Source organism: Nanorana parkeri, unplaced genomic scaffold, assembly GCF_000935625.1.
Source record: "Nanorana parkeri isolate BGI_ZX_2015 unplaced genomic scaffold, ASM93562v1 scaffold2688, whole genome shotgun sequence".
NCBI lineage: Eukaryota > Metazoa > Chordata > Amphibia > Anura > Dicroglossidae > Nanorana > Nanorana parkeri.
In genome coordinates this window covers 68,172-86,332 of record NW_017308956.1, presented here as the reverse complement: position 1 = coordinate 86,332, position 18,161 = coordinate 68,172, and the positions used below count along the sequence as shown (strand labels likewise).

Sequence of the window (18,161 nt, the reverse complement as noted above, 5' to 3'; positions counted from 1 at the left end):
AGACGGAGCCGCTGTAACCACGGAGCCAGCAGCATGTGTGGTGAGGAGAGAAAGAGCCGCCGGCTTTCAGATCCAGGCCGAGAGGCTCTCTCTCCCCTCACCGCTCGGCGTGCTGCTGTGATAGCGGCTCAGTCCCCCGCCGCCGACTGCAGCTTCACTTTTCCTCTGATCCACGCTGCATACAGATGGGGGAAAGCAGCGGCGATCCAAAGAAGGCGGACATTGCGATCTACCAGTGATCGCTACACGATCGACTGGTAGATCGCAATCGACCTAATGGGCACCCCTGCCTTACAGGACGTCTCTAACTTACAAGCAGATCTGAATGCACTGTGTGATTGGGCATCTATTTGGAAAATTAAGTTTAATGTTGATAAATGTAAAGTTCTGCACTTGGGGACTAAAAACAAGCATGCGTCCTATACTCTAGGGGGAGTATGTTTGGGGGAGTCAATGAGAAAGATCTGGGTGTGTTGGTAGATCATAGACTCAATAATAGCATGCAATGTTAAACCGCAGTTTCTAAAGCAAGCAAAATACTTTCTTGTATTAAAGAGGTCTAGACTCCAGAGATAGAGGTATAATCCTGCCCCTGTACAAAGCATTAGTAAGACCTCATCTGGAATATGCAGTTCAGTTTTGGGCAGCAGTTGACAAAAAGGATGTTGTGGAATTGGAGAAAGTGCAGCAAAGGACGACTAAACTCATAAGAGGCATGGAGGAGCTCAGCTATGAGGAACGATTAGCTGACCTGAATTTGTTCTCTCTGGAGAAGAGGCGTTTAAGGGGGGACATGATCACAATGTATAAATACATAAATGGTCCATATAAAGAGCTTGGTGCCAAATTAGTCACTGCAAAAGGACAAGGGGGCGCTCTTTCCGTTTGGAGGAAAAGAGGTTTAACTGTTGCACACAGAAAGTATTCTTCACAGTTAGAGCTGAAAAAATGTGGAATAGACTCCACCAGGAGCTAGTTCTAGCTAGCTCAGTTAATTGGTTTAAAAAACATCTGGATATATTCCTAAAGGCACAGAATATTACTGGATATTGAGTTCTTAGAGGTATATTAGGCATCAGAGATTGTTGATCACATTGCCTATGGGATTAGGAAGACATTTTTTTCCCTTGTTGGAGCAAATTGAACCATGCTTTATAGGGTTTTTTTTGCTTTCCTCTGGATCAACAGTGTGTAATTGTGGGTATAGCGTTCTGTTTAGGTTTTTCTTCTCTTTTTTTTTTTTTCCTTATCTCTATAGGTGGAACTCTATGGACTTGTGTCTTTTTTCAACCTGACTATGTAACTATGTAATGGAATTGTGTCTATGTATCTTGATACTTGTAGAGATAACTGCTGCCAACACATTGCTCAGCACTACTGATCAGCAAGGGAGGCTGTAAAGATCACGTCATATGCCAGAATCATGTGCTGTGCATTATACGCCAGGAACATCGGACACCATCAAGAGAAATGTCAGCTAAAGATCCGTAATATCACTACATCTGCAGCAATGACAGTTATTGAACAAGCCAATACACAATGTTCCAGTGTTACTGTCAATCAGAATAGTCACTCCTTACTTTGAAAATGGTTCTTATAATGGTGAAAGAATTAACACAAGAAATATCAAAATCCTGGAACATTAAAAAGGGATAGTTCATCCAAAAGTGATTGGATTCTGGTATAATGAGTCACCTCCTTGGCTTCCTTCATGCCTGGTGATAAGATCTTAAAGAAGAACTATGAGATGAGCGATTTCCACTCACCTCATAGTTCTAGCCGACCTGTGACAATGAGACTGTCACAGGTTGGCTCAGTAGATCGGGAGGTGAGCGAACACATACCGGGTTCGCTCGCCTCTCGATCCTGTCACTGCTCTCTGCCGTGACAGGGGGAGGGGCTGGATTCCCCTCTCCCCGTTCCGATCTGCCAGCGCTGACTGGCGTAACGGACGGGGGAGGGGGCGGGTACAGCTGGCTCTGCCTCTAGATAGGCAGAGCCACCTGTCACTCACGCAGCTGGGTGGATCCCGTCATTTACGTTGGGATCCGCTCCGGCGTCTCAGTATACCGCGAGCTGTAGCTCACGGTATATAGAGCTTAGGGTAACGGGAGGACGCTAGTTTGTGTCCTCCCGTTACCCTAAGGAGAACTATGGGGAAAAACACTGACCCCATAGTTCTCCTTTAATAGTTCCTTGGAGTGTTGCACATTTTTATCTACCATTGCATGTTCTTTCAACTTGTTTCAATATAAAACAAGAGAGACAGTGGGATTCACTTTAAACCCCAAGCCAGATTTGTATATCAGGGAAGCCAAACAGAGGTCTTGCCACAGGAGGTTCCTAAGAGAAATAAAAGTCTGTTCACTGAAAAGTGAAATTCTAGGAAGACAGAGCCAGTTTGTGGAAAAGCATCTCTGGGTCACACAATCTATTAATCTTCCTTCACATCACTCCGTATGCAGGTGGAAGAACGATTGCCATGCTGTCAGTATAGTCCCAATATTCTTAGTTGTGGGATTATGTTTAGGTAATGTGGGAGACACTGCCATAGCAAGTAATAATGAGCTTTATGATCACGTCTTGTCTGTTGTACAGGAACAGTTTGGAGGTCAGAGCAAGCTTATCATTGAAGCTGTTGTCATAACTATGCATTACAGAGTTCCTGTCAATTAAGACAAAAGGGTGTTACTTGTTGGATAGAAAGCACTTGTACACCATCCACCAGTAACACCCAGGAGATCCACACTGAGTGAGGTATGGCTGCAGCTAACGATTATTTTCATAATCGGTTACCTGATTATTTTTTCAACTAATCGATTGGTTGCATTAAAAAAAAAAAAACTCTCGAATAGTTGACAACTATTCTCATAATCGATGATTATCGATTTAATCAATTAGTTGTTGCAGACCTAGAGTGAGGAGTCTAGAAATGTGTTCCAAAATCACCAGGCTATGAATAAGGTGCTCTAGGAGCAGTGGTCCCCAACCCCCGGGCCGCGGACCGGTACCGGTCCGTGGATCAAATGGTACCGGGCCGCCCAAGGAACATTACATCATTTCCATTTTATTTACTGTGGTATATTTCTCTCGGGTTTGTCTGACTTTCCAGGACGAGAGGTTAACCGGGAGCTGAGAGACATCACCTAAACCCGCACCAATACCGTGCATGCGCAAAATATTGTGATATCGGGGCGGTTTTAGGTGACGTCTGGAGCTGAGCGGCTGCAAGCGGCAGTGGCGTTGTAGCTTTGGTAAAGAAAAGGTGTGTATCGCTCTTCTCTCTGTTCACCGGTACTTTCTCATGTTTAACAGTGCTTGGTGTACGTGTATATTGTGTTTGCTCAAATTTAACCCACAAATTAGCAAAAATTAGTACGAAACAGACGTCGTTAGAAAGTTTCCTTGGGAAAAAGAAAAGGCCCAGTGAAGAGACAGAAGATGGGCCTTCAACATCAAAGAAACATGTAACTTTTAAAACAGACAATACCATGAGTCCTACTTGAAATATGGATTTATCGGGACAGGTGATTCCCACACACCAGTGAGTTAAAATGTTAAATCACTTTATATTCATTTTTTGGTGTAACTGTATTTTATTTTGAAGGCATGTTTAAAAACAAACTAAAATTATTAAATCAAAACAAGCTAAAATATAAACAATCAACGTCCCCCCCTCAGCGGGCCGCGGTAAAATTATCAAACGTTGACCGGTCCGCGGCGATAAAAAGGTTAGGAAGCACTGCTCTAGAGGTACTGGCAGTCTCTGGGACAGGAGGACAAGTAGAAAAACTCACCAATTGCTGTAAATGAAGAAGGGCAAGAGGATAATGACAAGCAATATACTACTATAAGACAGTTATCTTGTGCCAGGGTTCTCCATGAGTATTGGATGGATTGTGAAAATAATAACTATTATTTTCTGCTCTGGAATGCACCAAAGCGCATGCAAACGCATCAAAAATGCATGCAAATGCCCTGGAACGCAATGAAAGCCCATTTTAGGAAAGAAATAAAAAAAAATTATATCTATCTCTATATAGGAGATTATATATATATATATATATCTCCTATTTGTTTTTTTAACAGAAACTGCCCGTAACGTGTCAAATATGTGGCAAAACACACTGCACTGCATGTGCAGAAACTCATGCAGATCTGGTCTACATTTGGTGTGAACAAGCCCTTACTAAAATTCTAAATATGCTAGTAAGCAAGTATACATCCACACTTGGTCAGATAAGTTGGCTTAAGCTGGCACCAACTGGTTCGACAAGAGTTAATTTTTCAAATCAACTTTTGTCGAAGTTGCTGGGTGGAAGAATACTGTCCAATCAGATACAGGCACTGTTCAGGTATTTAGTAGCCATGGGAGCAACAGCTGTTGAATACAATAGCCGGAAGTGGGGATTCTTCTCTCCAAACTGTTAAGCATGTATGGGGGAATATTTTGATTTAGAAGCCATTCTGTGACTGGACAAGGGGTGTATGAACATGAATATCTCCCCTAGTCCAATCGCAGAATGCCTTGTATCCTTTGACAAGAATACAAGACATTGTTTAAATGGAACCACTATCTAATGGAACCACTGGCACACTAATCGAAGTGCCTGAGCCCCAACAGTTTCAGTAGCAGAACTTCAGGGATGACATTGCTAAATAGCGTTTTTCAAGAAAGAATCATCAGACATCAGTGGGGCACATATCTTTAGAGGTACCTTACTGGTACTAAGTTAATGCCATAATACAGGGCTTCACAAATTTGCTTTGAATCTAGGAGGCAGCTAAAAAAGTTAGGAGCCAGGTTTTTTTTTTTGTTTTTTTTAAACTAACAAAGCTTTGATTTCAACAGCAGTTGTAATTTTCAATTACAGTTTTAGTTGGCACAGGCGGTGATACCTGATGTGTAGGGCAGTTGTAGTTTTTGTATGTAGGTGCACCCGACTTGTGTTTCCCTTAGTTTGTGCGCGTTCGCAGGGGCCTTTAAACTTTTTGTTTGGTATGTTTAATTTAATTTTAATTTGTTTAGGCTTTTTTTTTTTTTACTGCATTGCTTTACATGTGCCCCTATGTGATAGCAAATTGGAGATGACAGGTTTTATTTAAGGGGACGTTGGGGGTCTACTAGACCACTAGTGTCACCTTTCCACCTCAATAGCTTTAGCTGGGGAATGACAGCTGCCTGCTGAGGCAGCTGAATGTAAAACACAGCAGGCAGTGGCTGGGAGCAATAACTAGCCTGCTATTGGTGATTTCAAATTGTAATAGCCAATAGCAGGCTGGCTATTGCACCCATCTACTGCGTGCTGTTAAATCAGCAGAGGAGGAAAACCAAAGAGGGGCACGGTGGAGCAGCAGGGACACAGGGAATGCAGTCACAACGGTTGACAGCTGCTCTGTCTCCTCCCCACCGGGTGCGGGCTGCAACGGTCTGTGTCCCTCTGACCCTCGCTGCCTCTGCTGATACAGGCGGGAAGAGCAGCGGTGGAAACAAAGGGGAGGAGAACAGGAGGAGCAGAGCTGATGAGGAGGAGGAGGAGGAGGAGGCGGCGACAGTAAACAGGCTGACAAAAGCACAGGCACCAGGACACAATTTCTAGTTGCCACGGTGACCTGGCGCCTGGAATTTGTGGAGCCCTTCCCTAATAAACTTTTTGCCCAGAGTTCAGCTTTAAAGTCAAAATTTGCTTATCTTATCATTCAGGTTTCAGGGGTTCTGGAGTGCCTGCACTGCAATAGAGCTGCCACTTCTGATGCTTTATTCTAAGGAAAACATTGTGATAAAAAGATTCAATTGAAGCAGAAAATATACTGAAATATTAGTTACATAGTTACATAGTATTTGAGGTTGAATAAAGACATATGTCCATCAAGTCCAACCCATTGTGTGTGTGGGTGTAAAGATCAAAACAAACGACAAACGCACTCAATTTGTTACCAGTTGTACAGTAAGGTGCACACGAAATGGGCTTTGAACAGTAGAACAGTAGAAAGGCATCATGGCACACTCACAAACTAGCATGTAAAACAACTTGTCTCACCACTAAGGACAATGACAGAGGTTTGGATACACGTCTTCTGCAAAGGATGTGTATCCTTTGCAGAAGACGTCCTCCTGAGAATCCATAAAGTTGTCTCTCAGCATGTTCAAAAATCTACCCTCCTTGGTTGAACTTGAGGTTCCATTAGCCCAATTTATATCCGGGTAATTGAAGTCGCCCATCACGACTACATTGCCCTCCCTCCCCGCAATTACTCTAAACACGTCAAGGTGACATGGCTCAGGAGACCATATACATTTTTCTATAGAAAGATACCATTCTTTTAAGTAGGTTGTAGACACAACATCTTATGGCTCATTACCAGTCAGTCAATCAGCAGCATGTACACAAAGAATTTCTGTAACTGACAATTCTCATTAATAGCAAGGATGATAGAGAGAACTATGGCCATTGAGGCAAATAAAAAAATAATCTGATTTTTCTACACTTTTTGCAGTTACAGTAGAAACTGGCGTTATCCAAAACATAAAGCCTGGTAACCATAAAAGCAAGCGTCATAAATAAGGTTTAGGGTCTGTGCGGATACAGATGCACAAAAATTAAACTACATTTCATAACGTATACACAAGATAAAAGAAAGGGCTTAACCATAGAAATGTACAACCTTGAGAAAAAAGGAGGTATGGGAACAAGATGGTCATTTACCAGATGCCAAGGTGAACAAACAGGATGGAGTATGGGGCGGTCTACAAAAGGAGAGCTTTACACCTCCCTTTATTTGTTAAAGCCTTAATTTTAATGGGCGTTGGTGCTATGCAATGAAGAGTATACATGCGTTGAGATTCATTTTAAAAATGGTACCCAAATGCACATCTACACCTGTGTTACAGCAACCCACAGATTTGAATTCTCCGTGTTATCAAAAATAGTGAAGGTACTTTTTTTTGTGCATTGAGGCCACTTATTTTGCAGTCAAAATGAATTAGATACCATAACGCAAATTGCCTTTAACTGCCTACAGTTGACCTTTTCCCCATTCATTTTTCAAAACCGCTTTTAACCTTTTTTGATATTTTATTTTGCCAAAGTTGAGGTAGTGTTCCTTTTTGAGATGCACACATCTGCCATCAGTTATATACCACCAAGTGGTCTCCGAACTGGAAGAAAGCTTCTCCACAGCCTGACATTTGTGGTTAGACGTTTTCCTTTTTTCCAAATTGAATAATTTAGTGAGTGCAACATTGTCATTTTTAAACATTTCATTGCCATAGCCTTACTCATTGTGCTAGGCTGTGGTGCTCGTGTGTGTGTTTTTTTTGTTTCCAGTTCTTCTGCAGGACACCTTCACCAGCCTACTGGAGAGCAGCACGCCTCCTACCCCTTATTTGGAACCTACAAAACTCCCCCCCCTTCCCCCAAGTAACTACTCATCAGATTGCGCTCAATACACAAAAATCTTTTGGTTGCTTTGAATGGCCCACCCACTAAAAAGGAAAAAATTTCCTTTAGTGTATATACAGAAAGCTATAAATGGACAGACTCAGCTTTCCACTGGTCAATAGTAATTGTGGGAAATTCTCCTTTAATGGTTTGGAAATGTCAATATCATAATATTCCACATTAACTTATATTTTTAGTGCTGAAGTGAAGTAAATAATGTTGCTGCAACTTTGAGCTTTCTCTGTAATGAGAAAAGATTTGAAAATAAATATTTCGTTATAAACAAAGCCCAGGGAACACAAGAACCAATCAAAGGCGGAATAGCCAACAGGAAGAACATGAGCAAAGGGGAATTTAAAAACAGAGAGATCACGAGTGAAAAGGGGGAAATGCCAACAGAGAGATCTCAGACACAGGAGAAACAGCACAACACAGGGAACCAAAAGGGCAACCTAGCACAGGTGACCACGGGAAACACAAGGGGTCCGACACAGGAAATAAGAATTGTTGCTCGAACAAAAAGCAACAAGTGAGAGTGCCAAGTAGGGGAGGAGGTATGCAGATTGGCTGCAGCCCTGTGGAATACCACAGCCTGACAGCCAAGCACCAGGGACCCATATGAAAGTCTGGCATGGATTGCCGGACATTGTGACATGCCCCCTTAAATTAGTATCCATTGTAGGTGGGAGATCAATCTGTCATTGATCAACGCTCAAAGAACCCCCAACCACACGTTAGATACAGATCGATCCAAAAACTCTTTCTGAATCCACTATCAATTGATCAATCTAAAATAGCCGATAGGTATAGCACCGTGCACACTCTCTCCCATCAGCTGTTTTAGATCGATCAATTGATAGTGGATTCAGAAAGAGTTTTTGGATCGATCTGTATCCAACGTGTTGTTTTGATCTTTTTGTAAGTTCCTTTTTATTTTGTGCTAATTAAATGTTTTAAAGATTTTATGCCATGTGCCTTTTATTTTTTTATTTTGGGATATTCTACGTTGGATCCTTTTTGGAGTTGTTTCCCTGATACTGCTAAGTATTGCTAGTGATGCTACAGGTGATTGGAGCCTTTTTCAAAGGGGAGGAATAACGCTGACATCTGATGTCCATGGATGCATTGATGTGGCTGATACACATTGTATCATTGCGGCCGGCTCACTTTTTTGTGGGGCAGGAGGGGGCGTGGCAGGCCATTGAAGTGAATGGCATCGTAGCCACGCCCTCCGGCCACAATGCGATCGGCCGCACGGGATCGCAAGGCACATCGTGCCTGCGGTCCAGGGCGATCAAAATAGTGCTTGCAGCATTTTGGTGTGAACGTACCCCAAGTGTCTCGTAAACTAAGGGTTATGTCACACTAGTGATCCTGTCTGTGGATCGCTGGTGCAGGAACATTGTAAAGCAAAAACAATTCCCGCACCAATCAAGCTCTTAAAACTAATGGTCATGATGCCAAACAGGTGGAGTTGGGTTCAGTCTTTTGGATTTTCTATATTTAAAAAAGGAAGCAGCTGAAATCAATTACTGACCAATTACCATTTCACCTCCTTTCCTTGCCATGGGTTGGCCTCTAGTATACAGACCCAGTCCAACATGCTTGTAAACTATCATGGTTATTCACAAAAGAGTGAAAAGTTTGGAGAAGGCAGGAGACGTGAACAATCTACCTAATAGCTGAATTGGAAAATTATTCCAAATTGGCCATGTTGTCCTAGATTGTTCCACTTCTTCCTGCCTTCTCCAAACTCTTCACGCTTCAGTGAATAACCCTGCATGTCTTCGCCTCTTCATCATCACCACAAAGATCTTGTAGAAAAGAGGAAAATCTATCCTGTGGGAAAACAAATTCTTCCAATTTAAAAAAATGTTTTAATTTAAAAGTTTCTTGTGCAGAAACTAAAATTGATACTTGTACATCACCAATGGAAACACCATAAACTGGAAATAAATTCCTTCAAATCAAAAAATAGTAATTATGACATTACATATTAAATGGTCACACACCATAACCTCAGTGTAAACGGTTCTCTAAATCATCTTATATGTGTCCACCACTTGGAAAACAAAAACCTGCATACCATAAAAGACAACAATTGGGTTTGACGAAGTGTGCATTAACTGTACGATGCGGCAGCTCATTCATTTTGAATGGGCTGGCAGTATACCTCAACACAGTAAACATTTCACTCGACTGGTAATCTTTTTAACCCAGCGCACAAGTCCAGGTGTGTTGCCCAGAACTGTATTAGGGTGTTGGGATATCACTGAAAACAAATGGCAACACAACATGGTTTGCCTGTTACAAAGATGGTTTCAAAACCGCAGTAGTTAATACCAGCATGTATGTCTGCTTATGGTTACCATTTCTCTGGTAATTACCTTAAACACAGGGGTAGACAACCTCGGCACTTCAGCTGTTGTGGAACTACAAGAACCATGAGACATTGTAAAAGGTGCCCATACACCTTGCTACTGAATTATACTACCAACCTGGGTTAAATTATGGTTCACAAGTGGTACGGTCAATAACTTGTTTGTTAAACTAAATTTAATTTATACCACCGCCCTGGAAGAAGTTACAACCGCCCTGGTTAAACCCCAATTTTTTAACGCCACTTAGCTACCAGGCACTTTGTTCCCAAGCCCTGTGTGAGCAAGCTCAAAATGAGTGATGCACTAGTTTATAATACACCTGCTCAATGAGAGACACCTGAGCTCAATTAACCCCTCCCCCTAACAAGAGCACTGCAACATGAAGAAAAAAAAAGGGAACAGTTTAAAAAAACTGACAGAAAATCAAAAAACTGACACGATAATCGTGGGAAATCCCGCGATCGTACGATATCGGCAGGATGTAAGGCGGGCGACCGTTTCTACTTTACGGTCGCACGTCTTTTGTCTAACGAGCATGTTTCAAAACCCGCCGAGAATCGTACGATTGTCAGCGCGTTTGTAGCATGCTCGTAAGACAAATGCCGAACGGGCCGGTGTGCGCAAACGCACACTGCCGTTCAGCATTGCAGTCATCGGAAGCCCGCCCCTTAGCGGGGCGGGCTTTCGATGATCGCAAGTACGATCTGCCTGTCAAGGATGGGCAGATCGTACAAGCTTTTAATTCGCTTACAACCATCGCAAGACAAAAGTCTTGCGATGGTTGTAAGGTGTATGGGCACCTTAAGACTGGCTGCCACAGGCATGTGGGGATTTGTAGTTTTACCACAGCTGTTGTTTCAAGGTTGCCTAGCCCTGCCATAACAAATACAAGACTTACATGTTCCCCAGTACTGAAGATGAAGTTTTGGGTAATGAAACTTTATGAATGGAGGATGCGGCTTGTGTGTGAAATCCTCTGGACATGTGCCTGCCAAGTACAACTAAACACTTACTACATGTAGAAGCAGAGCATGATACAACAAACCCAACCCATGGCACGATGGCATAACTCTGCCAGGAAAAACCTGCAACATATTTGTCAAGCCCTGCCCTTATATATTTTATTTGCTAGAATCACTTTGCGTGTACCAGGTAGCATGTTCCCCGATGAGATTCAGAAGATATTGCAAAGGTGGACCTTTTTGTTCAGATCAGCAATCTGACATATATTCATCATATAAATAAATCCTGTATAATAATCTCCACCACGGTCCTATTAGTGGACCAATAGCCAAAACTTGCTAATAGTTAACAATCAGAAGCCACCGTTTCATTTAGCCGCCAACCACTGAGCACAGCTGTAGCAGCAGAATGTGTGGCTGGTATCAAAGGGCAAGATCTCGGTTCTTTGCTCTTTGACAGAGGTCACCTGACCTACCTGCTGCGGCTTGACTCATGCGTGGGCTAATGAATGGAGCCCAGCGTTTCTGGTAGGTATTAGGGCTCATGCAAATGGACTTATACATACAGTATGCTCCCATCTAGGCTGGATCTTTCTTCTAGAAGCTAGCAGAAAAATCTAGTGTACAAAAATGCACATTTTGGTGCATTATTACACCTTTATGCAGGTACAGAGTTTAGGGGCGTATGCACACAAACCTATTGGCTAGAATATATATAATAATTCTAGCCAATAGAGTGAATTTACAATAGAGTGCATTTGCACTGTATATATGTAAATGTTAACAAATTTGTTTACATAAACCTCAGACAGACAGTTTTCTTTTTTTGATTTTACAGATCTAAAAGCAGCACAAGTTTACTGATCTTTACACGCTGTGCACGGCAGCCCAATAACAATACACTTGTTTAGGTACGGTTTTATGCTGTATCTGTTCCTCTTCAGTCATTTTCCTCGAATCATGTTTTGCTTATACATAGCCTTTGTGTTTTTGTTTTTTGTATTTATGAAAATCTGTAATCTTGAAAATCTTTTTTTTTTAAACAAAAAAACAGCTGTGTGCATTAGCCCTAAAGCACGACATAGCAAATTTTACAGTAGAGGGGCCATTCGGAAAAATGGTTATAGTGCCGCTGACTGCCTGGAATGGCCACCTGTTTGCTAGTCTTTCTGGAATTTCACTACTAAACTATTTTAAAACAAAAGAAAACAAAAACACACTAAAAAGTGTATTAAGTCAAATTGTCATTTTAAAAAAAAAGAAAGTTTTTACAGAGGGGTGAGGGGTTAATATTGCTGTCTATAATCCCACTAAAGAAATTCCTTCTACATAAAATTGAGTTGTCACCAAAAGAGAAGCAGAAGGAAAATCATCCTATGGGGACAACCATCTAAAAAGGTGGCCATACACTCTACAACCCTCACAAGACTTGCGAGGGTTGTAAAGTACTTAAAAAAACGTACGATCTGCCCATCTTGGACAGTCAAATCGTACTTGCGATCATCGCAAGCCTGCCCCCCTAAGGGGCGGGCTTGCGATGACTGCAATGCCGATGACTGCAATGCTGAAGCGTACGCACACCGGCCCCTTCGGCAGTGATCTCTCGATCATGTTAAAAACCATACGTACGATCGTAAAAATCGTACAATTCTTGGCTGGTTTTCCAACATGCTCGATATATACAAAAGTCGTGCGACCGTACATTAGAAACGGTCGCACGCCTTCCATACACTGCACGATTCTCATACGATCGTGAGATTTCCCGCGATTCTCGTACGAGAATCGTGCAGTGTATGGGCACCTTAAGAGAATGTTCTCTCACTTCCCAGTACAGGAAATAAAAGGCAAACAGATTGCAAAAAAATAACTGGCTGGGGTTTTAACCATTTCCTATCCAAATTGAAATAAAGCTTAGCTCCAGATAGGTTTTAATTATGTTCTAATTATGTTCAGAGGAATCCACCAAAGGATCCAAGAACTGCACATACATCCCATTAACTAAAACAACTTTTTCAATATTATAGCTACCTAGATAAATTATTTTTAACCTATAACATTCACCAGGTCTTCTAAAGATAGAGTTACATTAGCGTTTTTTTAGAATTGTACTGATAAAATGACTAAGAATAGAAATCAGTCTGTACAGATGGAAGCGATGGCTCTCATTTTGGTGTAAGCAGAGATGAGATTCGACCCCACAAATATGGAACACTCGTAGGGTAATCTCTACTACCTGTGATACTTGTGTAGTTTACACAACATTTCTTTAGTGATCTATCAAAGCGCTGAACTGGTAATAACCTTACAATCAGATTTAACAATATTCTTTTGATCTACAAACAATTATGTAGGATGAGAACCTACCTGACTAAATGTAAACTAAGTAGATTATTGAGGCACTTTTCAGATGGGCGTTCTGATCAGGTCCTCCTGCCAGCAAACCCAATCGGATGCCCAATATAAGTATATGGGCAGCCTAAGCTAAACAGACAGAAGTCCATTTACATCCAGTTTCCCCAGGCTCCGGACAGGTCCAGAAAACCAAAACGGAAAAAAGTGTTCCATTTCCCTGGACCTGCTCGTGCCGGATCAGGGTAATCTGATTCCCCATAGACCGATATGGGGTCCAGTCATTTCATTTTTTTCCTACATCGATTGATGGAGGAAAAAACTGGAGGGACACAGATGTCACACCAGTGACATCTGATCCGTATCGCTCTGATCAGGAGGGGACCCATGCACAGATTCCCTTCTGATCAGATAGTCTGAAAGGGGCCTTAGGTAGGGCTTCTACTATACACTTTTGGTAAATCAAACTGCCTGTGTCAATGGGCTTTGGGCTTGTGTCTTTTAAATAAAAGTTTAAGATGCTTTCAAGATCATTCAGAATTAATTGACAGGAGTATATGACCTGCAGCTGACCTGCTTCCAGCAGATTTAGCATTCTTAGACATTGGGATGGAAAACCCATTTGAAGTGAACAAAAGCCCACCAACTCAGGCCCTAAGCCTCCGTTCACATCACATTTTTAGGCAATATTGACGCATTTGCAGATTCTTCAAGCTTGAGCATTTTTTTGTTTTAGCCGATGGAACGCTAGTTACAAAGAGGAGGAGACAGTTGTTAGGCACAAACCAGCACATAATTCAGGCGCTGCCATTGAAGTCTATGGGGCCAAAACCACACAATTCTGTCTGACAGGCAGCTCATTTACTTTTTCAAGCGACAGGCACTATAGAAAATAATGGGATTCTTCATGTTTTGCATTGTTGTGCTTTGAGAAACACTCAACAAAACTATGTGAATGAAGGCTAAAAGGAGATTGAATCATGATTGACATTCACATTACAAGGCTGATGTTAGCAGCATCCATGAGCTACTAGCGATCACCCCTGTTGATTCAGTAACATATCAAATATCACAGTGTGTAGGCTACAAATGTATCCTATTCACCTCACAAACTCTAATAACCAGAGATCAGAATTAGATGCAGTACTTGGTATGATCCCCTATGGGCACTGCAGAAAGAACTGCAGGCTGTTTCTCTATTATACATGACCTACAATTCTGACATTGTGGCTACCAGAATATTCACTGACCTGCTGTGCTGCCCATCGCCTGGACAAGCTTCATAGACAATACACTGCCATTGCACAATCCCCGGAGGAAATGCTGCGGACAGTGCTGAGCCTGTACCCTGATCCTCACAAACACTCACCTTTATTGGCCACTTCCCAGGCCACCTCGAACAGGACGCTGTTGTCGAGGTCCAAATCATCGTCCCAGTCCTCCAGCCCGGTGAGGGAAGTGACTGATAGGCTGCGAGCCAGGGGCATCCTGCAGCTGCTAATGGATGGAGCAAGAAGGATTAAAGTATATGGATGACCGTCCTTGAAGTGTCAGCTCCTGTGCAGCCCTCTTCCTGCAGCAACCACCAATGACATGTACAGCACCAGCCGCTGTCTCTACCGCGGACCCCCACACCGCAGACAGCAAGGAACTGCTACAATGTAACTAACCAGTCCCCGGGAGGGGAGGGACGGGGTCACAGCCGCGACACACCCCCCTCTGCCCACAGTCAACATGGAAGCAGCTGCATCCTGCAATATAAAATCATACTCTCCTATCTCTTGTATGGCTTGTCACTGATTGGAGGATAGGAACACATGTATTTATAAAGGGGATTTGATTGGAGTAGCAGATCTCTAGGAGTGGGTGGGTTGAGTCTGGTGCTCGGTCTGTGGTGGAGAGGGTTGATTGGCTGAGGATGTTTCAATCAATAAGATTGACAAGTGAAGCTCGTGGGCTACGTGCATGTGAGGTGAATTTGTGGAGTTCTGAGGTCAAAGGGTTCACTGTCATGATTACTGTCATATAATGTTATGTAGCGTGTATTTTATGCATGTCACCATATGTAAGAGCTGAAGTGTTTAAAGAGAAACATAATGTATTAGTAATAAACGCATGTTAAACCCCCATTAACATCTACACTATATTGCCAAAAGTATTGGGACGCCTGCCTTTACAAGCACATGAACTTTAATGGCATCTCAGTCTTACTCCGTAGGGTTCAATATGGAGTTGGCCCACCCTTTGCCGCTATAACAGCTTCAACTCTTCTGGGGAGGCGTCCACAAGGTTTAGGAGCGTGTCTATGGAAATGTTTGACCATTCTTCCAGAAGCGCATTTGTGAGGTCAGGTACTGATGCTGGAGGAGAAGGCCTGGCTCGCAGTCTCTGCTCTAATTCATCCAAAAGGGGTTCTATTGGGTTGAGGTCAGCACTCTGTGCAGGCCAGTCAAGTTCCTCCACCCCAAACTTGCTCATCCATGTCTTTATGGACCTTGCTTTGTACACTGGTGCGCAGTCATGGGAGAAAGGGGCCATCCCCAAACTGCTCCCACAAAGTTGGGAGTATGAAATTGTCCAACATGTCTTGGTATGCTGATGCCTTAAGAGTTCCCTTCACTGGAACTAAGGGGCCAAGCCCAACTCCTGAAAAACAACCCCACACCATAATCCCCCCTCCACCAAACTTTACACTTGGCACAATGCAGTCAGGCAAGTACCGTTCTCCTGGGAACTGCCAAATCCAGACACATCCATCGGATTGCCAGACAGAGAAGCATGATTTCTCACTCCAGAGAACATGTCTCCACTTCTCTAGAGTCCAGTGGCGGCATGCTATGAGCTGGATCGGGAGATGTGTTAAAGCCATACACATCCATGCCCAGCACTTAGCAACCTGGGACACTCTAGCTGGCATCCTACCGAGCTCCTGGCAACCCGTGACATTACAGGCTGCCAGGGGCTCCGCGGGATGCCAGCCAGAATGTCCCAGGGCATTGTATCATTGTATCACATTGCATTGCACCACAGTTATTACCATTCATTGTGGCACAATGTGATTTAAAAAAAAGAACATGTACTTCTTTTGTGCGATTCAGATGCATTAGGCAGACCACTTAAATGAATGGTCTGCCCTACTGCAATGCAGCAAATGTCACTCATAGGTGTGAACAGGGGCTTATATTTAAAATTGCAATGTTTACCTTAGAGGAACAGGCACCCCAAAAGTGGATTATGACAGAGATCTCCCTGCTTCAGTTCCTGTCCACTTGGACATTTTCCACCTACGTTTGTGTGTTCCAGCACCTTTCCATAAAAAAATAGCAAACAAATCCATTAAAGAGAAATGGAGCCCCTCATAGTGACCCCAGCCAGTCAGTGTACAATTATACCAATACCAGGGAGCTTTCCAAAGTAGGTGGGCTCGAGAGGGCAAGAGGAAGAGCCACTAGTGCACACCATGTCAATAAGGAGGCAACAGTTTAATAGCAAGGGCATATAGTTTGATGGGGCCAAGTATGGCACCAACAGTGCTGTGGTTTGATAGTGACAGGATTTTAGGTGATTCAATTATATAATAATATGGTCCTCTAAACAAACAGCACTGACTTGATATCATGGAGACAAAATAAAAGGGCATTCCTGAGGATTCATGAACTACAAATGAACAATAGATAGAATAGGTGGGAAACAAATAGGCAATGGTGACAATACCTGGGATAAAAACAGCAATAATGACAATATGAGAGCAACTAATGGCAATCATGACAATATGAGAGCAACTATCGGCAATCATTACAATATAAGAGTAACTAATGGCAATCATGACAATATGAGAGCAACTATCGGCAATCAAGACAAAATGCAGTCAGTACTGTGACTCTGCCTACCTTATTTCATGTGAATCTTACCTGGGAGAAGCATGGCGGTTGTCACTGCTGACCTTCTTCAGAAAATGCTAGTGGCCAGTGTCAGCACGACAGCCATAATTCAAACATTTGCAGTATGGGAAGTCAGCAGTGGCAGCCTCCATGTTTCTCTCAGGTATGGTTTCCTTTAAAGCTGACCTTCAGACGGACACATACACACATGAACTACATATATGAAAGCTGATTTACCTATCAGATGATCTGTATTTCTGTGCATTTATTGCTGAGATTTACGCAGTCCAGCCAGAAATCAGAACCATAGTGCTTTTCTCTACTGCAGTTAAATAATACAACTAAGTCTTCTTCTGCTCAGCCTGCGACTGGACAGTGAAGGAGGAGAAGCAGCAGACATATGAGTTCATCTTTCTGTCACTCTGCTTTCTTCTTCTGTCAGCATGTTCCTCATGTTGAACACTTGTTAACACATGAGCACTACACCACACTTGATTGGCTCCACAAGAAGCAGATACAAAATTCAAATCAGGTAGTAAACTGAATGCTTTTAAACAGCTCCAATAAGTGTCAATGAGCCACATGTGGCCCATTCCTAATGTAAGGGCTGCCTTAACAGAACACACATTAATGTGTGATGTAATGCACGTTATTGTATGTGCATTAACGCGCAGTAAGGGACTGCAGTAGTCTTAATGGGCCCAAAACCTTTCTCTCTCTCTCTCTCTCTCTCTCTCTCTCTCTCTCTCTCTCTCTGAAGTTGCTCTTCATCTGAAACCGGTCTTGAGTTCTTCCCTCCAAGAAGTGCTTACACCATACTTCCATGAACTCAAGGATGAGGTGGATGAACATGGCACCCACCTTACTGAGTTCGAGACCCAACTGAGTACACTGGAAGACTCCCCTGGGCTTGCCCAGCCCCACTCAGAATATCTGCACAAGCGACATACTAATATGATGGAAAAACTGGATAATCATGAGAACAGCTAGAGGAGAAATTATTTCAATCATTTCAGCGGGCAGAATTGGAGTTACTGTGCTCTGCTGCTATCCTGGAAGCTTTGGGCTGCATAGCCCTTTTAAGGTTAAAAGAGCCCATAAACTAGGTTCACAACAGTAGGACCCGATGACTCTACGTCCTGTTTT

The 18,161-nt window shown here is 42.8% G+C and overlaps 1 protein-coding gene across 1 annotated transcript in view; it reads right to left on the bottom strand.

The window, feature by feature from the left end:
- Window positions 1–14,712, bottom strand: part of LOC108802164 (glycogen [starch] synthase, muscle-like) — a gene marked incomplete at its 3' end in the record, with an annotated part of 42,143 nt that extends 27,431 nt beyond the window's left edge. Inside the window, exon 1 of the mRNA XM_018574032.1 lies at window positions 14,504–14,712. Coding sequence (XP_018429534.1) covers window positions 14,504–14,621 — 118 coding nt within the window. The remainder of the gene's footprint in view (window positions 1–14,503) is intronic.
- Window positions 14,713–18,161: the final 3,449 nt, after the last annotated feature.